Here is a 27,923-nt window from a genome sequence, read left to right on the forward strand (position 1 = left end):
GCCCCCTGACCCAGTCCCTGTCCTGTGGCCTCCACCCAGGCCTCCTGACCCAGTTCCCGTCCTGAGGCCTCCCCCCAGGCCTCCTGACCCAGTCCCTGTCCAGTGGCCTCCTCCCAGGTCCCCCAAACCTGTCCTTGCCCTGTGGCCAGCTCCCAGGCCTCCTGCACCTACCCTTGCCCGTTGGCCAGCTCCCAGACCATCGAAACCTGTCCCTGCCCGGTCGATACCACCCCGGCCTCCTAAACCTGTCCCTTTGTGCCCCCATGGACTGCCTAATTGTCCCTTGTGCCCCCGTGGACTGTCTCATCTCCTTTTGTGCCCCCGTGGACTGTCTCATTTCCCCTCGTGTCCCCCCTTGGACTTCATGCCTGCCCTCTGTGCCCCTTGGACTGCCTCTTTGTTCTTGTGCCCCCCCCGGTCTGCCTGTCTGCCCTCGGTGCCATCATTTGTTCTCTGTGGGTTTTTAGTCTTTTGTCTTTGTCTTCTAGGATCGTCTGGAAGCCGATCCTTTGAGGGGGGGCTCTGTTATGTATACCCTGTCTTGTTTCACTGTTGCCCTTTTGTTTACCATTTTTGTCACTTTTGCATTTCTTAGTTTTCACTTTAGTCCCTTATGTAACTCCATAGTCTCTTTGTTAGCGTTCGTGTTTTCTGTCATTGTTTTCACCTGTCCTCATTAGTTTGCCTTTTTGCTTCTGTTAATCACCTTGTTATCTTGTTTGAGTTCTGTTCGTTCATTGGCCCTTTTTCCCATGTTTATGTATTTATACCCTGTTTCTTTGTTCAGTCCTTGTCTATCATTGTTTGATGTCAGCCTGGTGTGTGTTTCCTTCCCGAGTCCTCTGTTTGTTTACATCGTGTTTAGTTAGCAGTTTTTTATGTTTGATTTCCCCATTGTGGGTTGTTCCTTTGTGTTTACCTGTTTTGTTAATTAAATAAAGTTTAAACTGCGTTTGGATCCGCATATCCTCGTCTGCCTCGTTGCTCAAGCGTTACACTAATGTTTTGAGGTGTATCAATCAACACACCAGTTGTTTTGAACTTGCTGGATTACAAACCGCCATCAAAATGCTAAGTTTAATTACATTCCAGCTGCTGTAAGAAGAGGCTACAAACGATTCGACACGGCTGCTTTTTCACACGCGACAAATTGATTTTGGAAAATTTGTAACCAAAAAAAAGTTACTGACTGCGGCTTTAAAGTCATATTGTTACATTAACCAGAAACAAATGTAAACAATTATAACACACATTACACTGAATTTTTTGTTTGTTTTTGGTGCCACCCCAAGATTTTCCTGTGGCCTCCACTGGCCTCCCCTATTAAAATTTTCTGGTGGCGCCACTGCTCAGGGCAGGGTGGAGGGTTCCACTCCAGCCCGACACTCGTGGCAGCCAGGGCAAGCATGGCGGTCAGCTCCATGTCAGCCTCAGACTGGGCAACCACACCCAAAGGTGGGAACCCAACCGAGTCCTCAGCATCCGACAGCACCAACTCGTTCTTCGATGCTGCAATCGAGAGCTCATCCTGCTCTCAAGCCCAAAACAAGACATTAAACTCACCCTGAGGCAAGTTTGTCTCATCCCAGAACTCGTCCAGGGCAAACAATCGTACTGTGGAATGGGAGATTCTTGGGGGATTACCCGGCAGAACCACTCCCATTGGGGTCCCCAAATCACCCCCAGTGCTAACTGTCCTGGCCTCATACCCGTAGGTAGAAGCACCGGGGCGGGGAACGGCTGGAGGGGCTTTCCACGGGAAGGAAAGCCGCGAGCGCAACGTTGCTATGGTCATGTTCTCGCAGTGAGAACATGAACCATCCACAAACACTACCTTAACGTGACTACATCCCAGACACATGAGACAGCGATCGTGGCCGTCAGAGACGGAGAGATAGCAACCGCATCCAGAAACTACACACAGACGGAAATGCATCTTTAAAAAGATGCTCTCCGTCAGTGAAAACTCTTTTAGAGGTAAATATACTCTTTTTTGCAAGAATATACACTCTCTTACCTGTTGATGCGTGCAGATGCATACTCTGCACTAGTCATACATGGGCTGAGAAAGCAGCTGCAATGCACTGTATATCCAACAGCATACACTTCTCGTTGTGAGGTGAATGGAATGGCAGTGGAACTCGCTGCTCAACACCGCTTGGCTCCGAAGAAAAAAATCTGAATGAGTGGTTGCAAGCCAGCTCCTTTTATAACCGTATGTCTGGGGGAGTGGCATGCAAATTCCACCAATTCCCATTGGCCTTTTCTCAAAGATCAGAGGTGTTTGGGGCTCCCAAGAGCGACCCCTAGTTTCACCACATTGACAAAATGTCAAGTTAATGAGAGATAGGGAACTACAGGATGGAAACACCAAGATGCGAATAAAGTCTCAAAAATGTGCTAAATAAACGTATATACACTCGCTTGAGGTGGATAAATGTTTTTTATTCGATAAGATATGCATAAACTTTGATGAAAACACCTTTACTGAATAAATGTTGAAATATTTCTCTGGTCATCCTGAAATAAATGTGCATGTTTATTGACACTTTTGAAAAATATTTTATAGATCTACACGACAAAGACATAAGGAAGGAAGAACGCACACACATAGTGCTCCTAGAAATATATAACATGCTGTCACTCCCAGACATGAGAAGAAGTTCTTTACATTGTTTTGTCTGTGTGCTCTAAATCACAACTTTTTTATTAACAAAAGCATCGCAGTGGCTACAATTTCTCCAGGAGTGATAATTTTGTTCTTTTGGACAGACTGAATGGAAACGCTGCTTTAGTCGCACAATGTATTTGTGATATTATGGTTTGTCAAATAAATTACATTTGCAACGGAAAAATTACTAATAAAAGAATGCTCAGAAAGTACACACATCTGCTATATTGTCAGGTTATCATAATTATCTTAATAAGCGAGGACCTCTGTTTTTTTTACGGTTGTCTGACCTGTGTATTTTCAAACTGCAGTTGCCCTGACTGGAGTCGCCATAACAATCGCATTTTCCAAATGCTATGTTTATGTGAAAATAATTTTAAAGACCCAGAAAGCATGTTCATGTAAAAATAGTTTTAAAGACCCTGCATTCTGTTCTATTCAGCTGCACTCAGACTCTCTGTTTGAAAGGAAGAACTCGCCTGAATTGTGTGCACATCCCCAGAGTGTTGAGCTGAGCGCTGTCTCTGCCCCCGATAGAATGTTATGCTGCACTGTGTTGGACTTTTTTGCTGTGATCATTTTCTTTTTTCTTTTCTTTTTTCTTGTTTGCTGCTTTCTAATCAACTCCACCTTCCTACAGGGAAAAGAGCAATGGTTTGCCACTTTACATCGAACTTCTAACTTGGAAACTATACATAATATACTTTGATTTCGCCGAGATGCAGTTGTGTGATGTCACACAAACATGACTGCACCCAGGGAGATTTATATATATATGATAAACAGTTACTTCTATAAACAAAATATACATTAATGAATCTACAATATATTACATGATAATAAAATTGTTTAGAAAACATTTGCAGAGGCAAGTATTAAAAAATGGTGAATTATATTCTCTTTTGTTTATTGTTAACCTGCAGAACTATTAGCTGCTGCAGCTAATATTGCAGCATCGTTTATCAGTTTGGTTGCTATGAGACATTTCTGTTGACAATAAAGGTACAGCTGAAAATCACAATGTAATCAATCTAAAAATAAAATGTAAGGCCCCTCTTTGGCACACATGTATATAGTGGACACTTAATTTCAAATTCTACTCGAGTGCTTGTGTCCATCCCTAACCTGGTTGCATTTTCATCCTCCTCAATCTGGCAGTTATCTTTCCTGTGTCCAGATGGTGTGGTAAGCACTGATTGCATATCTGAAGGAAAGGCAGTTTGCACTGCTAACATGACAACATGAACATCCCATCAGTCAAACTGTGTTGATTTGATAGTGCGTTAAATTAGGCAGCAGACAAGCACATCATCAACTGTATCTCCACGGGAAAATGCATTGGGTATGAAGCGCAGAGTTGTGATTGGCAGTGTAGTGAGAGGTGGAGATGGATAAGGGCATGGCTATAAGTATGACAGACAGCGGAGGTGAAGAGAAGCACACTAGGCTTACTAAAGAGAATTACACCTTATCTCTGGTGGAAAGTCAAAGCCAGTGCAGACAGCAGTCCTGCCTCTGGCTCATTCTCTAAATCTCCAATCCTTCCTCTTACTCTACCACTTTTCTCATTTTTTCTTTAACTCATTGCTTGTTTTTCTGTCTTTCCATCTTTTCTTTCTTTCTTTCTTTCTTTTTTATACTGTATGTATTGTATTATATTCATTAATTTACATACTTTGTCATGATGCTTACATTGCAAAGCCATTAAAATAGTTGTTGATGTATGTTTACTTCCAACTAACTTAACACATTTTAATATTAATACATTTTAATGCATTTTTAACTTTAGGCGGCATGGTGGCTCAGTGGTTAGCACTGTCCCCTAACAGCAAAAAGGTTTCGGGTGTGAGTAATGGCTAAACTGGGTCATTCTGTGTGGAGTTTGCATGTTCTCCCTGTGTTTGCGTGGGTGTCCTCCAGGTGCTCCGGTTTTCCCCACAAGTCCAAAAAAAACATGCAGGTTAAGTGATTTGGAGACTCTAAAATTGCCCTATAGGTGTGAGTGAGAGTTCCCCAGCCACTGGGGGTTGTGTCTGGAAGGGCATATGGACATATTCACATATGGTGAATAAACATAACAAACTTAGATTAAAATTAATCAAAAGAGTTATGTCCTTCTGTAATTTGCCTTTGGGAGAAGGCTGTTTGTTGTGACACAATAACAGGGTTTTGTTGCTTTCCCACTGTGAGATGGCACAAATGGCAGAGAGATCCATTTCACACCAGCATATAGTTTACAACAACTGCCTTCCACAGACTGCCAATTCCAAGAAATTCCATCAGGTATCCCACCATCTCTACTATAGTGAGCCATAAACTCAGTGGGGTGGTAAGACAGAGAGAGAGAGACAACAAGATATGTTGTCAGTTTACTGTTATGTGACCAGCAATTACACCCCTCAAGTTCTCAAATCTTTCCCCCATCTAGCAGTCGTGGAGAGATCACTCAGATAAATATAGCTCTCCACAAAGGTGCTCACAGGTTGAGCTCGATGGCCTCACACAGCAGCTCTGTCAATAATGAAATTCTGAGGGCAAAGTAAAGCCACAGTGCTGCAGATTTCGGGGATCAGATTTTGATTAACTCAAGGTTCAGATGATTTCAAAGTTCACTGGCTGCAATAATATCTGTGGTTAGAGCCGCAGGTATGAGCTGGTCTTAGCTGACGGGTGTTTGCTTCAGGTGCAGTAACAAATACAGTATACATTTCAAGCCGTTGACATGGGTGGTAGCAAAGTAAAGCAAACAACTAGATATTACATGTCTGAGCACTGCACTGCCAAGTCTGCATGGAGGAGTGTCATTCATGAATATGTAGGTACAAGTATACATATGATGAAGTACCACATAATAAATCACTAACTGTATACACAAACTGCATGTTTCATAATACATCCACCTGGTGTGAGCGAACTTCCAACACTCCCTTTTCGTATATTACGCAGTCTCCTAAGGCAGGAACCATCTTACCCTAGGGGGCACCAGAAACTTCACCGGCTGCCACAATTGGCTTGCGATTGCACCATGCCCCCCCACCCCCTGCCCCCCCATCCAATGATCAGAGAGTTTTTCCCCACTTCCTTTTGCTGAAATTGACATAGATACATTTCCAGTAGGTACACACCCAACTGGACTGCACATCCTAGCTCAATAACTGATTGTGTGGATGTCACGAACCCCGCTCCCTCGCTCCGCCCCCTTGAGCTCGTACGCTCTTTTTCCTCCCTCGGGCTTCCACGCCCGTTTTGCTCGTTCGAGATTGCACACTCGTTTTGCTATTACGAGCTCCCATGCTCATTAGCAGGTCTCCCTCCTCGCTCGCTTCCCGCTCCCAATCCCCAGAACATTATGACCACCTGCACTCGCGTCATCTGCACTCCTGCACATTAGTTTCACCTGCACTCGTCTCATCACCTTTCATTGTTTACACCTGCACCTTCCCCTATAAATACCACAGCACATCCGTTTCACGGGTGTTGGTTATTGTATTTAGATTCCGTGTCTTTGCCCCCGCTAGTCTCGTCTAGTTTTGACCCCCTGTGATTCGTTACCCCTTAGCTTGCCAGCTCTCTTGTTCCCCTAGCTCCCCTGTTTAGTCCTTCCCGCTACTCATTCTGATTACCCCGGCTTTGACCCTACGCTTTCCTCGACCTCTCTCTTTGGATTTGCCCCTTGTTTATACTTTGATTCCCCGGCTTTTGACCCTACGCTTCCCTCGACAACTCTTCACTGGATTTGCCCTTTTTTTGTACTGTTGCATGCTTTGTAATTAATAAAGCTGTTTGTATTCGACATTGTGACTGTCTCTTCTTGTGCGGGTTACAGTGGAGCAGTGCACGCTTATTCATGATGCGCAACGCATGTCCTATGCAGGCATAATAAACAAGGGAACAGCAGCCAGAGAAAACAATAGTTTTGAGACTTTAAACTTTAGCAAATGAAACTTCAGCACACCATTTGTATTATATCTGTATGTATCGTGTCTAATAATGCACTGGAATTTACACGAAAGTTTATCATGCTAATAAAGCTTGAAATTAATTTAATCTGCCCATTTTATCAAATTATTTAACAGAGATTTTGCCCACAAAGGTTTTGCCCAACTTTTGCTGCATGCCCACTGATTTTATGGCATGTACACATATGTACTTGTACAAAAGATTTATGCCTGTAAAAATGTGTCTAATTAACTAAAAAACATACATGTTCATAATAAAATAATTCAAATAAATGTTGACTAACCAACTGTTGCAAGTTTTTTGATAAGTAGTAAATAAATAGTAAATCAAAGAAAAAAGAAAATATATTTATGATTATATCTTTTATGTTTGTTGTAATGTATAATGCACTGTACTATGATTAATCACGATTAATTGCAAAACAATTGTGATTACTTAGTTCAAAACAGATAAGTGACAGTTTCACAACCGGCCTGAAACTCTCTTACACTGGCCCCATGTTAGTCTCTCACACTGGCCCCGTGTTAGCATGCCATCCTTATTATTGAGCCCTGGTTTGTCAATGTAGATATGTAGATGGACGTTGTTGACAATTGCGCTGCATCTTGCTGTTTGTTTTCACCAAAAATGCTTTATTTATGTGTTTATATATGTGACAAGTAAAAAAAAGTAAAAAAAAGGAAAATTGGCTCGAGATCCCTGTGTTGTGTTCCATTCTGTATCGCTTAGTCTGAAGTAGCTGTTTTAGAACACAAGAATATGTAAACGCCTCCTTATAAATGCATCTAAAAATGAACCCTAAATCAGCCTTATTATACAGGGCTTCCATAAGACTGAATTAGGGTTGCAATGGTATGAGATTACAACGACCATCTCAGAAAATACAAAGACCCTTAAAAGTATGAAAAAATATATATATATTTTTTGTAATTTTTGGGGGGGTTGAACAAACACTGAAACATGTAACTGAAACATGAAGTATGTGTAAAAAAAAAATCTCCCTTTTGAAAATAAAAATAATAAATAAGAAAGCTAACAGAATTATAATAATAAACTGAATTATAAACATGATCAAAATTACTATGTAACTATAACTTGTTATATAACTATAGCATGTTAGTTTAAATGTTAGCATAGCATGTTAAATTAACTACTAAATGAAAATTAACATCAGCTGGGTGAGCTTTTAAAATATTGTCTTATGATTATTAACAATTAACACATACTGTAGGTGCACAACAGTGGAAAAAGACTGCTCCTGTCTGTATCTTTAACTCTCTCTCTCTCTCTCTCTCACACACACACACACACACACACACACACACACACACACACACACACACACACACACACACACACACACGTTGTGTTTACATGTTTTATGGTTTACATGTCTTTCCATAGACATAATGGTTTTTATACTGTACAAACTATCTCCTAGCCCTCACAGAAAACTTTTTTTTTGCATTTTTACATTTTCAAACAACACAATTTAATATGATTTATAATTTGTTTTCCTCATGGGGACTGCCAAAATGTCCCCACAAGGTCAAAAATTTCGGGTTTTACTATCCTCATGGGGACAACATACCCCACAAAGTGATAAATATACGCTCACACACACACACACACACACACGCTTGTGTTTCCATGTTTTATGGGGACTTTCCATAGACATAATGGTTTTTATACTGTACAAACTTTATATTCTATCCCCTAAACCTAACCCTACCCCTAAACCTAACCCTCACAGAAAACTTTCTGCATTTTTACATTTTCAAAAAACATAATTTAGTATGATTTATAAGCTGTTTTCCTCATGGGGACGGACAAAATGTCCCCACAAGGTCAAAAATTTCGGGTTTTACTATCCTTATGGGGACATTTGGTCCCCACGAAGTGATAAATACACGCTCACACACACACACACACACACACACACACACACACACACACACACACACACACACACACACACACACACACACACACACACACACTTAAGGACTCAAGATTGGACTCAAGATGCCACCGAATATGGCTGCTGTGTTGCAAGCTCCGACACAACACTGCAGTTTATTGTTTGTTTTGTTTACAGTTTTTTGTTTTTTTTGTCTTGGATGTTGTTATGCTTGTGTGGAATGCAGGAGAAGGCAGACGGGAGGTTGGGATCTAGATGCGGCTTTATTGCAACAACAAACAAATAAACTCAGGAACAAATGAAAAAGTCCACGATGGGAAAAACTGAACTCAAACACAAAGGAACATCCAAAGGGTAAACAGATTGAGAACACATTCACGGAAGGCAATGTAATCCTCGAACGAACATAGAACATAAGCAGCGAACAGGAAATGTCAACGATAGGACACGATGATGACAAAATAACAATCAAGTGTGGACAATAACGCAGTGCTGGCAGTGAGGGCCGGGAATGATGGGAGATATAGTTTTTACAAAGACAGTGAAACACGGGGCGGACAACAAGGAAAACGTGACATGAAACGTGATCAGTGACGAGTGAAACAGAAAACACGGGGCAGAAAACAAGGGATCATAACAGATGTTGTCTGCCTTATTGTATATTGACAGACAAATGCTTTTGAACATTGGTTCGGCAATTACACACCAAAAACCGGACTTCAAATTCCTCAATGCCGACCCGCTGTTTACAAACACGCCAGTGGAGCCCTTTGTCTGGGCTGCCCGGCTGCGGAAACGCAGAAGGAAAAGGGGAAAAAGAGCCGGCGTTCTCATCAGAGTAAGACGTCGTGCAAATCGACCCCCGCTACCCAGTAAACTACTGGCAAATGTTTAGTCTCTGGACAACAAGCGCTGAGAGCGTGGATCTCTTTTCAACGAGAGATGAGGTATTGCTGCGTTATCTGCCTTACAGAAACCTGGCTGGCTGCGGAGATTCCAGACTCGGCCATTGTACCCGCGGGTTTCTCCGTGCACCGAGCGGACAGAGTGAAAGACCTCTCAGGTAAAAGCAGAGGTGATGGTGTGTGTTTTATGATCAACAAATCATGGTGTGATCAGAGGAACGTGCACTTTATCAAGTCTTTCTGCTCTCCTGATCTGGAATATCTCATGCTTCTGTGTCGACAATTCTGGCTACCGAGGGGATTCACAGTGGTAATTATCACAGCTGTGTACATCCCCCCACAAGCCGACACAGACTGGCACTCAAGGAACTGTATGGGAGTATAAGTGAGCAGGAAACCGCGCACCCTGAGGCCGCGTTCATTGTTACCAGGGACTTAAACAAAGCCAATTTTAAAACAATAGCACCAAAATACCACCAACACATCAGCTTCAACACACGAGGGGACCGGGTTTTGGACCATTGCTATTCTCCTTTCCGGGATGGCTAAAAATCCCTCCCCCGCCCACCATTTGGCAAATCAGACCACTCTTCACTTCTGCTTCTGCCTGCTTACAGGCAGAAACTGAAACGGGAAGCACCCACCCTCAGAACGATCCAGAACTGGTCGGACCAATCAGACTCTGCGCTACAAGACTGTTTTGATCACACGGACTGGGAGATGTTCCGGTCCACCTCTGATGACGACATAGAGGTTTACGCTGATAGTGTAACATGTTTCATCAGGAAATGTGTAGAGGACGTTGTGCCAACAAAAACAATACGGATCTACCCCGACCAGAAACCATGGGTTAACGGTGAACCTCCGCTTTTAATTCCGGGAACGTGGAGGAGCGTAAACAAACCAGTTATGCCCTCCGTAACTCTATCAGTGCAGCCAAATGCCAGTATAGGCACAAGGACAGTTCAAAGGGAATAAAAACTCCACCTTGAACACCGCTGCCTCTCTCCCGGATGAGCTTAACACATTTCATGCTCGTTTTGAGGACAACCACACAGCCCTCGTGGAGAGAGCACTCGCGGCCAACGCTACAGAGGTTGGTTCACCTTCCGTCTCTGTTGTGGATGTAACACGATCCTTCTGACGGGTGAACATCCGTAAAGCCACGGGTCCAGACGGCATTCCGGGCCGCGTCATCAGAGCATGCGCAAACCAACTGGCTGCTGTTTTTATGGACATTTTCAACCTGTCCCTCTCCCTGTCTGTAGTCCCCACATGCTTCAAAGCGTCAACCATTGTGCCTGCACCGAAGCAAGCCAAAAACACTTGCTTAAATGACTGGCATCCTGTTGCTCTGACCCCCCATCATTAGCAAATGCTTTAAGAGGTTAATCAGAGATTACATCTGCTCTGTGCTGCCCACCTCTTTGGACCCATTGCAGTTTGCCTACCGCAACAACTGCTTCACCAATGATGCCATTGCATCTACAATACACACTGCTCTCTCCCCCCTGGAAAAAAGGAACACATATGTGAGAATGCTGTTTGTAGACTAAAGCTCAGCATTCAACACCATAGTGCCATCCAAGCGTGATGAGAAACTCGCTGTGCAGCTGGATCCTGGACTTCCTGTCAGGCAGATGTCAGGTGGTTAGAATGGGCAGCAACAGCTCATCACTGGAGCCCCGCATGGCTGTGTTCTCAGCCCACTTCTGTATTCCCTGTACACACATGACTGTGTGGCAACACATAGCTCCAATGCCATCATTAAGTTTGCTGATGATACGACAGTGGTAGGTCTGATCACTGACAATGATGAAACTGGTGGTGTCAGGAGCACAACCTCTCCATCAACATCAGTAAAACCAAGGAGCTTGTAGTGGACTTCAGGAAAAAAGACAGAGAACACAGCCCCATCACCATTAATGGAGCACAGATGGAGAGAGTCAGCAGTTTCAAGTTCCTCTGTGTCCACATTACTGAGGAACTCATTGGTCTGTCCACACTGAGGCCGTTGTGAAAAAGGCTCACCAGAGCCTCTTCTTCCTGAGACGGCTGAGGAAGTTTGAAATGAACCACCCCATCTTCACACTGGCTACACCAGTACTGTAGAGAGCAACCTGACTGGCTGCATTACCACCTGGTACGGCAATAGCACCGCCCACAACCGCAAAGGGTGGTGCGAACTGCCAGAAACATCATTGGAGGTGAGCTTCCCTCCCTCCAGGACATCTATAACAGGCAGTGTGTGTGAAAAAAGCTTGGAGAATCATCAGAGACTCCAGCCACCCGAGTCATGGGCTGCTCTCACTGATACCATCAGGCAGGTGGTATCGCAGTATCAGGACCCGTACCAGCCAACTTCATGACAGCTTCTTCCCCCAAGCAATCAGATTTTGAACACTTGATCTCTCACGATCAACAGTCAGCACTGCACTTTATTAATCTTCATTTTATAATCTCACACTGGACTGTCAAATATATTCTCCTACTCTATATATATATTTTTATATACTCTTAAAAATAAAGAGTATATAAAAAATATATATATTTTTATATACTCTTATTTCTTTTTTTGTATGTGTATTCTATATTGTGTGTATTGTTTACAGTACATTGTATATTAGTATTGTGTTGTGTACGTATACGTACTGTAGATAAGCAAATGTACATTGCATGATCACCGTTAATCTTCATACCATGGTATACCGTGAAACCGTTATACCGCTGCAACCCGAGACTGAATACTCAATCAGTCATTCAGAGAACCCACTGACTAGTCAATTATTAAAATATGTAGTTTTGCATATCCCTAGTTAATACATGCCATTTTGAAACAGAACCTAACCTTCATTCACACATACACACTGCTGCCCCTATAAGAGAGCAGACCCTGAATCTACCAGTCACTTCCAGGCATTGAAGAAGCCCATCATCTGTTTTAATTAGCCAATCATGTTCTCCTCCTGGCTCTCCAAGAGAGCACTTCTCTCCCACTTGGCATCAAAACAGAAACACAGTGTAGCTCAGCCATCCCCCGAATAATTGCCGGGGTTCAAGCCTTGGGTTCTGGAGCCTTCTTCATCACTCCTTCATCTCTAATTGGCATTCAGACAAGCCCTCTACACAGCAGCTGGAGCTGGGCCTTGCCAGCACTGTTTGTTTGGCTTGAATACTGAATGATTTGTGATTTAGTGAGGTCGAGCCTTTGAGGCCATTTTCACCCATTCCATGTCACACTGCTTCTTGTAATCCAGCGATTTGAAAAATGTATAGATTTGCAGGGATTTCAAATGATGTTGTGTCTTGAGTAAGGAATATTTCAGATTTCAGAAGAATTGAAACGACATGATTTGAATCTAGGATTTACCCTTTTAATCCTGGAATTCCTCAGCATCAGAAAGTAACGGATCAAGCAGGGATTGTAAGCAGGGATTTACAAATATTAATGAAAGAATGTCAAATTAGGTATGCAAAGCTCGCTTAGTTACCTGGAGGAAGCTGATGACAATGAATATCATGCCTCTTGTACCATTCTCAATATATAAAAGTTCATGTTTAAATATGCCCTATTTTTGAGCGAGAGATTTGTAAGAATCTGAAACAAAGGACCATAAAACTGTTGGAAAAGACCACCCAGTTGACCATGTGACTCTGAAAAATCACTTCTGATTGGTGCAGGACACCTTAGGGGATGCGGCCAATTTCAGTTCAAATGTTTCCAAACAGAAAGAACATGTGCTCTTTCTCTCTTCTCTTCTATCGTCTCTCGTCGTATCTCCTGCTCCGTGGACTGCTCAGACTTCGCTCAGACTCTTCCCTCGTGGTCTTCTCAGGATCTTGTCGGAACCAGGTCCATGCCATGTGAGGTCCAAGGAAGCTCAGGACACGACGTCCCGAGAAAGCTCGTCACTTTTTATGTTCACACACCCATGAGAAGGCCTCGCTTCAAAGCCAACCTCATCATTCATACAAACAATAACTCCAATCTTACAGAGGTCCAAAACATCGACAGGACGGACTTTCGACCAAGAACCAAGCAACACAATGAACGCAAGGAAACACAACTACATGCAAGTACATCTCCAATATTGTGCTCAAAGTGCTGGTATATTAGTTAAATACTTTGGGTAATCCGATAGCAAATCGATGTAGACTCAAAGAAGAGTAAATGGTTCTTCAGGTATTGTTAACAGACTCCATAAAGTTCATTTTCCCTGTATTGATCATTTATCTCACATTCTGTCACTCTTTTCACAAACCTGTCTCATGTATATATGTGTTAGATTAGATTTATGTAATAAAGTTTCTATGTATTCAAAGACAACTTGACTGTGGTATATTTTGATAAATAATCTCAGCCCAGTTTCTAAAAGATTTTGCTTCAAAGCTGTACCTAAATACGTGTGATATTATTTTCAATAAGCCATGAGAATAATATCACTCCAATAATTGAATTAATTATAATTCACTTATTAAAGCTAATTCCTTACAGTGGAAATTGTGAGCGGATATAACATAAAATGGTGTGAGAATGAGGGCACTTTAAAGTTCCCTTCTAAATGTTGCATACCAAATATCCTACAGTGATATCGGAGGCATTCTTTTGCATGTCTGAATTAGCAGTTGCAGGAAAAATATCTAACCCTTAATTTATTGTCAAGCACAATCTTTTGCCCAGGGCAGTAAAATTATTATAATAACACCCTAATGTCCAAATAACTCAAAAACACAGTGTATTGCATGCTGACTGTAAACTTGTCTGGGCAGTGCTTTTCATCTAAAACTGTGGATGAATAATGAAGCAATTACTGTAGCAATCAACTCCAGCAAAACATAGAATTGTCAAAATAGTGTTAGCCCCCACAAACTAATAGTGAGCAAAGCAGTTAATCATGACTCTGTGCAGTTTTCGTTTGTGAATCCATTTTGTTGTTTAAATGAATGCACATTTAAAAAGAAAAAAGACTTGAAGCTCAGGCACAACAGACATTCCCAACTGTGCAATAATAACAACAAAAATGTGCCAGACACAATAAGATCAACTGAAACAAAGAGAACACGCATGTTTGTGTTTGGTGGAGCTGCCCAGACATGAATTCTTGCAGACGAAATTAAATCAGATACTTTGTAAATGTAAACAACCACAAAAATTGTGTAAACTGCTTTCATGGCAGCCTGCAATGTTGTGGTATCATTAATCAACATTGTTTCACACATAGAATGTGGAATTTCCAGCCAAACACCCAGCACTGTATTACATAATTTATACCAACATATTTTAACCTTTTTTTTTTTTTTTTTTTTTTGTGCTCAAATGTTCTACTTTAACAAAATGTCAGACTTTGCAAGCTTACATTTCTACTGATTCTGCACTTGACTCTACTCTACATTTTATTTTCCTTTAGCGGCTGTAGCTTCTCTAGGTCCTGAAGCTGAATTGGTAGAGCATTGCGCCATAAACGCCAAGGGAATTGATCACATTTATATATTGATTACATTGTAAAGTCAAGTGCACACTACAAGACTGAAGTTCGTAAACCTTTTCATGTTTTAAATAATTTGCGAAGTGTCTCGTCAAACACTATATATTTTGGTTCTTTTTCACACTCAATTTGGTGACAATTTGACTGCAGGCCCTTTCTCCATGTTGTGTAGTTGTTGTCAAGAATCATTGCTCTATTTCAGGATACTATGTTCGCAAATTTGGTAGAGAACAAATTTTGGGATTGTGAATACAGTTGAGGAGGAGAACGATCTTGTAATTGATGCACCTATTCTGTCATTAGCTGTGTAAAGTGCACACCAACACGGCAGAAGACAAGAAACTGTGTGTCTTTAAATGTGTTCAGGGTGATGAGCATCAGTGCATTTGGCTAAAGTCGCTTTGGATAAAAGTGTCTGACAAATGCTTAAATAAACTAAATGCAAAGTAAATCATCAGTGTGAGTCTGCTTAGTATTTGATGCCATAGTATTTGACATGGGCCTTTCGTCAGGTGTGAGATATTGCTTTTGTGCAACAGGGCTGTAAGTCTGTCCCATGCTTTTGTCTTTGCTAGGCCAGAAGTTCACGCTGATGAATACGCTTTGTCAGATTAATATTAACATAGTGTGGCGTCAAACTACATTACACTCTAGTTTTGTTCTTTAGAGAAACACATTTCACATGTAACTCTGCCTCTGTGCGTCCACCTAAAGGCTTCAAAGAGCTCCTTATGGTTCTGTGCCCAGGCAGAACTGTTGTATTAGGGCTACCAATAGGAATCACAAATGATATCTCTTTTTTAATATCTAAATTCTTTCTCCTAGACAACAATTATATTACATGGAAAGCAAAAGGAAACTTTTGCTTGAGTCTCCTGCTTCTCAGATTTTTTCCCAAAGTGTAATCTCATGTTTTAAAAGTAATTCATGCATTTCTCATCAAATTCTTCCAAGACTAAATTATCTGAGCTATCCTACCTACATTCATTCTATAGCTCTACTATTACTGTAATGCACATCAGAAATGTCTCGAGTGTTTCTATTTCTATTTCTTTGAGACAGTAGAATTTGTAATTAATTGGTACTTAATTTAAATAACAACATTAAACATTCTAAGCTGTAAAAGAGCAACCTCTGAGAAATAAAAATTCATCAGGGTATGTCTATTCCAAATTTAAATGTTCTTTTTTCTGCTCAACTGTGGAGCTGCTATATTATGTTGGTATCTTTTTAATCTATTGAGATGAAACCCAACTGATGGTTCCCTGATGAGTCAGTGATCAGTCTGTTAGCAGTCTGCCATGAGGTCATAACATTTGTGTGGGTATTTCCATAGAAGCTGTTATTCTTTTCCTGACACTTGTAGTTCAGTGTTTTCTGTCACCATTTTCCAAAACTGTGTCCAACAGGGAAAATAATATGTGACAGCACACAGCCAGAGTGACACTCGGTTCAACATTTGATCTGCTTTAATCAACATCAACAAGAGGCAACTTGACATGGAATTAATTAATGTAATTACTTTCATGTGGATTTAATTTGGCACCATAGAAGTTTGATCTTTGCAGCTGTCAGCTCACTGATAAAAGAAAGGAGCGCGTAGGATTTTTACATTGCCACTAGCAAACACAGAGTGCAAGGAGTCAAAGGCTATTTTTAGAGTAATTCGGCCCAACAACTGAGCCATCTGACATTAGCTGTCCTGTAAAGAGACTCCAAGCATGGAGAAATCTGGAGGGGCAAAGCGAGATAAAAAACAAAAACCAATCACAAACAATTTATCATAAAGGTACCAGCAATATTAGTAGTGGCAAAAATACTGAATTCCAGATGGTAATATCATGATACTTTGATATATCCATATATAAGGGCTGGGAAATGTAATTTCTTCAATTAATTGTTGACTGGTTAACGCATAAAATTTTTTAAGTGCAGTATCCTTTTTTTCTACTTCCTGAAACTTCACTAATGTTTTTCCCCACTTCTTCTAGCTAAAATTGGCATATATACATTTCCAGGAGCTACACGTTTGACTTGACTGCACATACTAGCACAGAAACTGATTGTATGGAGCAGTGCACACTTATTCACAATGCATGTCCATGGCATAATAAACAATGGAGCAGATTTACTATAAGGAGAATGGAGACTTCACCCACAAGCGGTGAGCCAGGTGTGGGAGTGACTTGGGCAAGCTGTCATATCTCTTCGCATCATCTGAACCAGTGTCAAAAATAAAACCATGCGAGAGAGACCCAGCATGTGCCAGAAAAAAATAATAGTTTGGAGATTTTAAACATTATTAAGGGTGTTTTATATCTGTTTGTATAGTGTCTGGCCAATGCATTGGCAATGTACACTTAAGTTTATCTTGCCAGTAAAGTTTGATATGAATTGAATCAGCCCATTTGATCTAATTATTAAAAAGTAAATATATTTATGTTATTTATTTACTATATTTTAATATTTGTTTTAATGTACCATGATTTCCTCGCGATTAATCACAAAAACAGTTCGAAACAATTTCATCGATTGACACCCCAAATATATAGATATATACAGGGCTCGGGGGTTCAAGGGATGCTATCCCCCTTGTTGCAAGAAATACCAAAAAGCATCCCCCTTATAAAGCCACCATCCCCTTTAGATCAATTGTGTCATGTATTACTTAATACTAATCATGCAGGTAAAATATTTTTATTTTAATACGTTTGATAAATAACAGACTTTAAATAAGAGTGATTAGCCAGTCAGAATTAGATTTTGACATGTGTGAGGTTGCCAGATTTCTAAATTTTCTACAGTTTGGATATTTGCTGCGATTTGGACACGATCTGGCAACCTTGAACGTGTGAGCTCTATCACCAATATATATATATTTTTTAAATAACACTGTAAAACAGATATGCTGGAGTTTGTGATGGGTTGACTTGTCCTTTCTACAGTTCACATTAAATTTACGCCACAAGTTTTCAAATGATTCACACTCTTTCAAACATGGTCAAGTAGTAGATAGGAGTAGAAGAAATGTGTGTCTGCAGAGGGTGAGCAATCTAGAAAAAAAAACTTTTTCATGATCATAACTTGTATTTTTTTTTTTCACAAAATGAATCAGAAAATACAATTACAGAGGTTAACAGGTGCATATTATGGCCATGAATGAAAGATTGTGCTAGAAGTGACACTCATTTCTTTCCTGATCTGTTAAATTAAAAATACATATAAAATACAATTCACACAAACCCTTTACTTGAATACACTCTTCTATGATGAACATTTTTCAATTGCTGAATTTAAAGTCATATTGATATTTTTCTGGGGCTTAAAATAAAATATGATGTGGTGTCCAGAGACAGTAAAACAAAATCTCAATAAAATCTCAATAAAATCTGAAATTCCTGAAAAAAATAAATGCTGGCATGACTAGTGCAGAAAAATATTTTATTGTTATTTCTTAAAAAATAAACAGTGAAACAATTGTTTTAAAATATAATTCATATTTTTAAATGCTTTTGTCCACCAAATCAAAATCTTTGGGTGTAACCAACATGCAGGTAGCCATTTTGTTGTTTATACTAACCATAAAATCTATAAAACACAGTAAAATTGTGTTTTATCAGTAATTAGTTTGCTGAGATAAACATTGGTACTGAGACTATTTAGTATAGACGGGCCACTTCTATTAAAATGAATGGGAGAATTTGGAAGGCCCAGCAGAAAACAGATGTAGAGGAAGATGTTTAAAAAACATCTGATATTTATTTTGACATGTTTATGAAAAGAAACACATTTTGTTCATGTGGTGTAACCCTGGAAAAATTATTGATATTTGACTAAAAAAATCATAATATTTTTTAAAAACAAATTCCTTTAAAATTTTGTTTGAAAACTTTTTGTAAATTAATGAATAAGTTGTTTATACTCACGTGATTTCAAGGTGCAAAGAAAGTATTATAATACTTTTTACTTAATGGCTACACCACATGACAATTTGAAAGATATAAGTTTTATTTATTTCTTTTTAGAAAATTCTGTAAATGTCTCATTTAAATTTTGGGTGTAATTTGTCAATGACCCAAAAGTAATAGTGCCGCTAAAATAACTTTGACTACACCATATATACATACCTACAACAGTTAGTCCAGTTCCTCGAATTTGAATGGATGAAAGGTCTTCCAAATTTGCTGATAGCTCACACCCTCAGCACAGGGGCGCTTCACTGTTTGTATTAGTGTTGTCACGGTACCAAAATTTCGGTAGTCAGTACCAATACCAGTGAAATTTCACAGTACTCGATACCATTTTCAGTACCAAAGCAAAACACAAAAACAGGTTACTAAACAACACTCTTTTATTAACAAAGTTAACAAAACATTAGCAGCAGAACTAAGAACAGAAATATGCCATTGAGCAACACTTTAATTTAAATATATAATTTTTTTATTATAACAAAACTGAACAATGTATGCTTAAAGTATTTTTGAACATTATATAAGATTTACTTCAACTTTTGCAACTTTTAATTTACGTTTTTACCAAGTACTAAAAAAAAGCCTAAATAAACAAGCATACAATAGAATGAATAAAAAAACATTTCCAAACTAATGTGCAAAGTGCGCTCTTATTAATAAAGCTGCATATTGCCAATTTTCTTCATGGTAAGAAATGCATAGTGACATATATATATAGATATTATGATTAAATAAGTCGCGAGCAGTCGTGTTCTAATCTAGCTGCATTAAGCGTCCGCGCTCGAGGGATGAGTTCCCAGAGGCAGAGTCTCTCTCAGCCGGGTGCAGTTTCAATCTCTCCCCCTTAGATCGGAACATTCGCGCAACTCATAGAAGAGGCACCGACCAAACAGAGAAATGCCAGTTTCTGAGTTTATAATTATTAACATGATCTGCTAATTTAGGGATTAGGGATTTTTTTAATCATTCCCTAATACTTTGGGATCTACATAATATAAATTGTGAAAGTTTAAACTCACCTGCTTTATTTGCTTGAATAAATCTGGGTGTCTGTCTTTCATGTGCTTTATTAAGTTTGATGTGTTTCCTCCTTTCATCAGAAAATTGCGAAAGCAGCGTTTACAAATAGGTTTTTGCTGATCCCTTTTCATCAGCCTCAAATTACCTGGCTAATAATATTTTGTTGGAGTACCGACTTGGTACCGGTATTTTTGACAACACTAGTTTGTATTACTCCGCTTGTGTTAGTGGTGTTTCAAAACAAACGTGTAATAGCAGTACAGATTTGTAAGAGCTGCTATAGTAGATATGTGAATTTTCATTCATTCCTATGACATAAAAAATTTGAGTCAGCTGGTTTCAACAAAAGACCGTCTAGTGTGTGCTATGAGCGAGTTGAGCTGATATTGACAAACTGTGTTGTCATGCAGAGTGCAAATTGTTTCTCACTCAATGATCGCTCGTTTTAGTACTACACTATAGCTGAGAAATAAAGTTAAACTAACAGCTTGAGCATTACTGCTGATAACAGTTGAGTGTTACGACCGACAGAGTAATCAAACAGGCTCAGTGCACCTACCTGATACAGAGTGCTTTCTGTGTCGGTGTCAAAAGTTCCTCAAGAAATATACAAGAATGAAACTGGCATCCTCCATGTTTTTTCTTCGACATCAAAACACTTGAACATGAGTAAAATACACCCTTATTATAATTCTGATAGCAAGTATGGCAACATCACTCCATGATCGGAGTGGATTTCTATCACACTACACCTGAGGAATAGCTAACACACGCAAATATTTGTCTAAGTGTCAAAGTATGTTTAACTTGACACAGCACCCTAAAACACTGTTTCAGTCATTTGCAAGTTAATGTAATCCTGAAGTGAGGTAACATGTTTGGCTCAAATGCCCCCCAAACTTTATTTAATTTATTAATGAATAGACAGAAGTAGGAGTTGAGTGGAGTGGTGGAGGGATGCTGGTCGAATTGTCACAGCATGGAGGTAAGCAGCTGTTTATATACGCTTACTCTAGCAATGTGATTGGTTGGACTAAATGAACATGCTCCTCCCGAACTTTGTTTATGAATCTCCATTTATAATGTGACGCATCCGAAGTGAGATGCTATTAAAGCATCTTTTTGACGCATGCACATAGACGCGTCCTTAGAGAAGCCCAGATAATACAGTAAGTCTATCTCGGAAAGACTGACAAATTCAGTTGCAAATTGAATTGCTGTGGACAGTCTATCAATGATATGATATCAGTGATATGGAAATAAACAATATATTGCCTTCTAAAGCAACTTTTGTATAACCTAACAAATGATTTACTTGTCTGCCCTTTATTTGATCTTTATATATGGTGTTATGTGATTCATTTGATGAATTATTTTGCATATGATGAAACAATTTAAGGATGCTCAGGTATAAACGATGAAGAAATGTTCCGTAACTTGCCAGTAGAAGAATGTGCTTTCGTGATGGCGCTTCAAGTGTGTTGTTAAATTAGTAGTACTGCCTGTATATTTTATAGCGGCATGACATATTTTACAAACTACATGGTTTTGTAAAAATCTCCACCTCTCTTCTAAAACTTGTAATTATTTGGTGGAAGATGCAGCTCTGCCTCTGCCATGTTAATCTATATTCTATGTCAGGGGTGCCCACAATGTTTTTGCGTGATTACCTACTTTTAAATTATCAACTCAATAAGACCTACCAACTAAAAACACAGATTAATAATAAAAAAAAATTTTTTTGTCAATGTTGCCCAATAGATTACAATAGCCAGGTCATTTACCTTATTCTGATGACTTGCACTGAATGGAATCAGACAGTTTTGCATAATCCGGGCAGTAGCTGCTGGTTGCTAGTCTCAAACACTGCTAGCTTTGCAATTTCGCTCACTGTTCTCAGAAGCCCTTGGGAGGTGCGAACCTAGTTGTCATGGCAACTGAATAAACAAAAATCTTGTTTGGTCAAAATGTACTCGTCAAGTGCAAATCAGACAGAAACTAAAAGAAGAAAAGACATTCTATTTATTTGTATAAACGTTTTACGTAAGCACATTTAAATTTTGTGCGATCTACCAGCATTGCCTTTGTGAATAGACTGGTAGATCGCGATCGATATTTTGGGCACCCCTGTTCTATGTGACTCTCAGGACATGCCTCGATCTCCGTAGTGTTGTGATACATCATGTTCACGTAGCAGCAGTGGTGATGAGAGAATGCGCTGGAGAAACAGTTTAGAGAGTAGAAATCAATCTACATATAAAATATTGGTCACAAATTATTGGTCACTTTACAAATAATAAAAGTATAGCGCATCTACTAATAATAATATATAAATAATACCAATGCAAATATGTTAGAAAAGATGCATTGCGATACATAAGTGTGCATCGGATACAAAAGTGTGCAAATTGTATCCGATGCACACTTTTTTAAAAAGATGCATCGCATCGTTAACTTTTATGCCGATGCACCGATGTGAATCGGTGAATCTTACCATTCCTACTATGTATAGAATAAATCTCCAAAAGCCCAGAGAATAGTCAAAACAGGTTGAAAAGCAATACAGATTCTCTGTAGGAGAGCCCATACTGATACTTTAACGATCAGACGTATAACGAGGCCCTAAAACCTTTGGGAGCTAATTTAGTGTGTTCTTTTCTACTGTAATACAAACCCAATATCATATCTGCAAAACAGGGGCAGTGTAATGAGCCATAAGATGATACATCAACACATATTGCCAGTATATGAGATCTCATGCAAATAAAGCAATTTATTTGGGATGTTTTAATATCATTGATGACTTGCAATCTTTGTAATCCTCAAGCGGTCTGATCAGAGCTAATCGGCCTTTTGCCACATGGATGTGAACTGTATTCATAACCGAGTTTTCTCTCAGTGCGAGCCTTATTCTGTCAATTAGACTCCCACTGATATTGATTGATTTGCAGAGCAAACTCCACAAATCAATTTTTCCCATTGTTTTGTTGTTCCAATTATTCCTTTGCTCTGCTTGTATTGAACCTCTTAGAAAATAAAAAAGAGGGCCGCACCTATCCAAGATACCTTTGTGATGCACACACGTGTGTGTGTGTTTGGATTTGAGTGTGACTTGGGGTGAATTGTGGTCTTAGATGGAAAAAGAAATGGGCCTCAATTGCAACTTTAAATTAGCAGACTCAAGCAATGTGTGGCTGAGGTAATTACCGCACTGACACACTTTTACATTGTTGCAGGGTCTTATTAAGATGGCAGATTCATGGTTACTAATATTGTGTGAACAGTTGTTAATGACATTTTGCTTGGAGTAGTTTTAATGAAATTATAATGACACAGTTATGAGGGTCAGTAGTTTTCTACAGCGGAATAGAGCTCACTTACCTTTTCCCACTCTCTGTCTTTGTTCAAAACAATCACCACCAGTTTGGGATGCACTTGGTAACCGTTCTCAGTGAAGGACAAATCTCTGCTCTCCCAAGTCACGTTCATCATGTACCTACAGGAAACAGAAATAGGCCCAGAAATAGAGCAGTTAGGTGGTACAAATCTTATCTGCTGCAGTAGGCACAAAAATAACTTTTTATGTTAATGATATTCATTCTGTCCGTAAAACGATCAAAATAACATATGAAGGTCGTTTTCAACATGCACAGAGACAAAAGGAGGAATTAATGAGCCATCTGAAGACTAATGAATGACCTAAATCAGATATCACATGAACTGAAGATGAAAAGTCTGTGTGAGTTATTATTAGCATCACTATCTTTTGTCTTCATCTTTTAAGAAATAGAAATTACTCTAGATGTTTAACAAAAGAGCCCAGTTTAAAGGAATATTGTGAAATCAATACAAGTTAAGCTGTATTGACAGCGTCTGTGGTGTTTTGCTATAATTATATAAAAGTATTTAAAAATAATAAAAACAGAAATTAAAAAAAGGGGGGAAAAAATCATGGTTACAGTAAGACACATCCAATACAAAAATCAAGGCAAGCATTCCAGGGGGTTAAAAGCAGAAATGTGAAGTTTTAACTTACATTAATTAATCAGAAAAAAGCTATTTATTTTTTTTGCTGTAAAGTTGTCAAAATCCCTTTTGAGGTGGGAATACGTTTATAGGCGGATAAGCTTCTGTTTATGCATTACTGAACTGAACACAGAACATTCCTTTAACTTCGTTCAAAAGATCACACAGTAAAATAATAATATAAAAAAATCAGACAGTGTGGAAATAGTGCTGTTAAAACCAGTTGGTGGGGAAAAAAAAGAAAATGAATAAAGTAAAACCCTTGTGAATGGAGACTGTGATAAATCCATTGTGTCACTTTCCACACCAGGATGTTTTCAGGCATCCGTCAGTGACCAGACTGGCAAAATGCTGACTGACACAAACACCAGTGTTATAGTCAAGACCACCTAAACCGAGATCAAGTCGAAACAAAGACCAGAGTGTATCTAGACTAAGACAAGACCAAGACTTTGAGGGGTTGAGACCAAGTCAAGACCAAGACCAAGGCAGGACGAAACCGAGTCAAGACCAAGACCAAGGCAGGGCTAGACCGAGTCAAGACCAAGACCAGACCAGTATGAGTCCCACACTGCATGACACGCTTGCGCTAAAATGTGGAACATGCAAACCACTCTAATTGATCTGAAAGAGCCACATTACCTTAAAAACATCCACAGAAAACAAATGAAGATTCCTCTTCATTCACCTCTTTTATTGCATTAAGTAAATTTGTAGCATGGGGGGGGGTTGGTGACGTCATCGCCTTTTAAAAACCGAAGCAGCACGAATGACATTTTTAGCGTCACAAACCAGCACAAACAAAGCACAAACAAACGAGACTATTTGGGGTTAATTTAGAGCATGTGGGGGGCTGAGTGACCTTTTTAATATAAAAAAACAAAGCAGCACAAACGAAAATGTTTACAGCACAAACGAAGCACAAACGATTGAGACTATTTTGCCGACGTTTTGCGTTGGGTGGGGGGGCCAACTTCACGCAGGTCACTTTTCCCTGTCATTGGAAATTCTGACTCTCCAAGTTGAATGGAATGCAGCATGATGCAGACTGGTAACCTTGGCTATCTAGCTTTGCTAGCATCACTTACACTTAGCTTACCTTTCTTTATGCTTCCTTTCTAAGTGCCGACATAGTCCCAGCGATCTCGGTAAGCATTGCAGAACTTACATACTGCTGTGCGATTTCATTTGCAGATTAACTATTTGTGGTTTAGGTCAGTGTTTAAAAAAGCAAGTAACATAGGTGCACTGTATAATGAGGTCACAGATGCCAAGAGAAAACAATTGGATAAACCAACATATGTGTCTTTTCCAATTTGTAGATTTGTTCTTGCAAATTAATTCTTGCAACGGCACAGCAAATCCATTTTTTATTATTTATTAATGTATTTATTTCCTGTATTTTCTGGTCATAATGTCGCAACAGACTACAAGTCGCACCAGGGTCAAAATTGCGTTGATGATAGAGAGAAAAAAACACATAAGTCACACGGAGAGGTTGGATCCGGCAAGCACTAGGACCCGGGAGCAGCTGTCTGGCTTCTATTCACCGGTTCAGCTGTCAAACGCTCTCCGTGAAGATTACAGTACGTCAGAATCTTCACATTGTATCATGGTGTATTTGGAATTGTTTAAAATAGGACAATTTGCTTTTAGTAATCGTACATAACAGTCTCTCATATTCTTTTTATGTTTCATGAGAGAAACGCGACAAGTAAGCCACATCTGTTCATAACATTTGTGCTGTGCACAAACAAACAGCTTTTAGTCTTTGAGTAAAACAATATACACATGTTGTATTCTATTCTTTCATTCGGTTCACTGACGGACTGTTTTTACTACAAGTATGATGATGAAGCAGTTGCGTTTGACAGGAGACTAGTGTTTGTTAGAACAATAATGTTAATAAAGTTGCATGAAACTGGTTGCATAAAATACTTTGTAATTGGAAAATATACTGAATTGGCAACTTTAAAACTCTTCTTCCATCTCTATGCCTTAACTATAATACTGGGGGGAAAAACTATTTATTTATTTTGAGGAATTTGATAATTTTCCATGGTACAACTGAACTATTTCATGGCACACTAGTGGGTACAGTGGTTGGAAAACACTGGTTTAGGTAGCCAATTTGTATTACAGAAGATTTGGTTGACTTCTCAGAAAGCCACAGTTTTTTCTCCTGTCTCCCTCATTCACTTTCTTGGAGTGCGTGTGAAGGGGGGCGGTAACAGCCATTAACAGTAACAAAAATTTCAAATTAGACTCAAGCTATTGCTTGTATTTGAAGCAGGAAGTTTTACATCCAATCAAAGTAAAGATGTTAAAAAATAAATCAGACAATACACAGGCAATTTAGTGATATCCCCACTGTTGTGGTCTTGGCTGGTCTTGAAATAAAATACTGAGTCCTCTTTGTCCAAGACAAGACCGAGTAAATGAGGTCTTGGCCTTGAGTACTACAACACTGACAAACTGCCCCTCCTCTCAGTAATTGCAACCTAGCAATTTTAATGAGGACTCTGCCATGGGTGTGTCTCCACCAGTCTCCCAGGTGAGAGGGATTAGACGTCAAAGTTCCTTTAAGGCAAGTCAGGGCACTTGTCTGCCATGTTCTTAATGTTATTTCTACTTGACTAGGGAAAGGCAGAAATCTCCAAAACACTTTGTCAAAATCACAAACAAATACAATTTCAATACTTGAACATATGACAACAATGGTACCATAAAATGTGCTTCCTTAGATTGTTCAGCTAATGCAGCTAATGCAGCTAATGAATATGTGCGTCCTCGAGTAATACCTCTATCAAAAAGGTGACTGGCTCTTTAAACTGTAAAGCGGGACTTCCATTGTTTCAGCCGTCATATTGAGTCTTACGATGAATGGGATAAACTGTAATGCAATTGCATTATTGCCAAATTTAGCATTACATATATAAATGGGCAATTATGCAAAAATAAGTAAATACAATAAATATATATATTATTATTAAATTGGTCCAGCTAATGACTCCATCAAAAAGACAATTGGATTTTTTTTTTCTGTAATGTAAGACTACAGCCGTTACAATTTCAATACAATTTATATATATCCAATCATGCCGTCTCATCCCCTTACATTGTCCCTGTCCATTGTCTCTCAATTTATGAAATGGGTCTTAGTGGGTGTATAGTGACTGAATGGATAGAGCAGCTTGTTGATTGGGGTCTCATTTATGGGGGTGAAGCGAAGGCCCACTCACCCTACATATATCGTTGAATGCAATTACGTCAGACTGCAGGAGAGGAACAGAATCAATAAGCTCCACTCTCCTCCACTACAAGACATGTTTCCACTCACGGGCTCCCTTCTCTATTGAAAATGCTCTTTTTACATTTCAAATTAACGTGGTTCAAGGATGGGAAAGGATGAGGCAGGAACAAGTGGAGCACTCAACGTAAACTTTAATGATACAAAGGAATTTAAACATATCATAAAACACACAGACACGCACACACACACACACAGTGGCCGCATACGTCTCTCTCGCTCTCTCTTTCTGGCGTCCCCGGCTCCTCCCTTATCTCTTTCCCACTGATTTGACAACTCAGCACCGGGTGTGCATCATTACTACCCGGCCACGTCCTCCACCTCGTCACACAAAACTCTCCCAGTTCCTTTTGCTGCAGCTAAGATTACGAGCCCTGGATCACCACACTGGTCACACCTGCAGAGGCCCTTCCACCAATTACTCAGGAAACCAGATACTGGACACAGTGTGTGTCAATGGAGCTTTAGGTTCTCTGCACGACCGCAGAAGTGTGAGAGTTGTGCTCATTAGCTTAGTATGTTCTGTCACTGCAAGATCTTTGTCATATGGACTAGAAAGACCATAGCTACAAATAGAACAAAACTATGGGGTGGGCAGGGGGAAGGATTTGTGTAATGATGGTTTTATGGTCTATGGATGCAACAAAATCAAC

At 39.6% G+C, this 27,923-nt stretch overlaps 1 protein-coding gene across 1 annotated transcript in view; it reads right to left on the reverse strand.

Moving 5' to 3' along the window:
- Positions 1 to 27,923, reverse strand: part of LOC127652984 (glutamate receptor ionotropic, NMDA 2A-like) — a 254,281-nt gene that overhangs the window by 76,592 nt on the left and 149,766 nt on the right. Inside the window, exon 4 of the mRNA XM_052139450.1 lies at positions 23,316 to 23,430. Within this exon, the coding sequence (XP_051995410.1) occupies positions 23,316 to 23,430 (115 nt within the window). The remainder of the gene's footprint in view (positions 1 to 23,315; positions 23,431 to 27,923) is intronic.

The sequence above is a fragment of the Xyrauchen texanus genome, chromosome 12 (genome assembly GCF_025860055.1).
Source record: "Xyrauchen texanus isolate HMW12.3.18 chromosome 12, RBS_HiC_50CHRs, whole genome shotgun sequence".
Lineage (NCBI taxonomy): Eukaryota > Metazoa > Chordata > Actinopteri > Cypriniformes > Catostomidae > Xyrauchen > Xyrauchen texanus.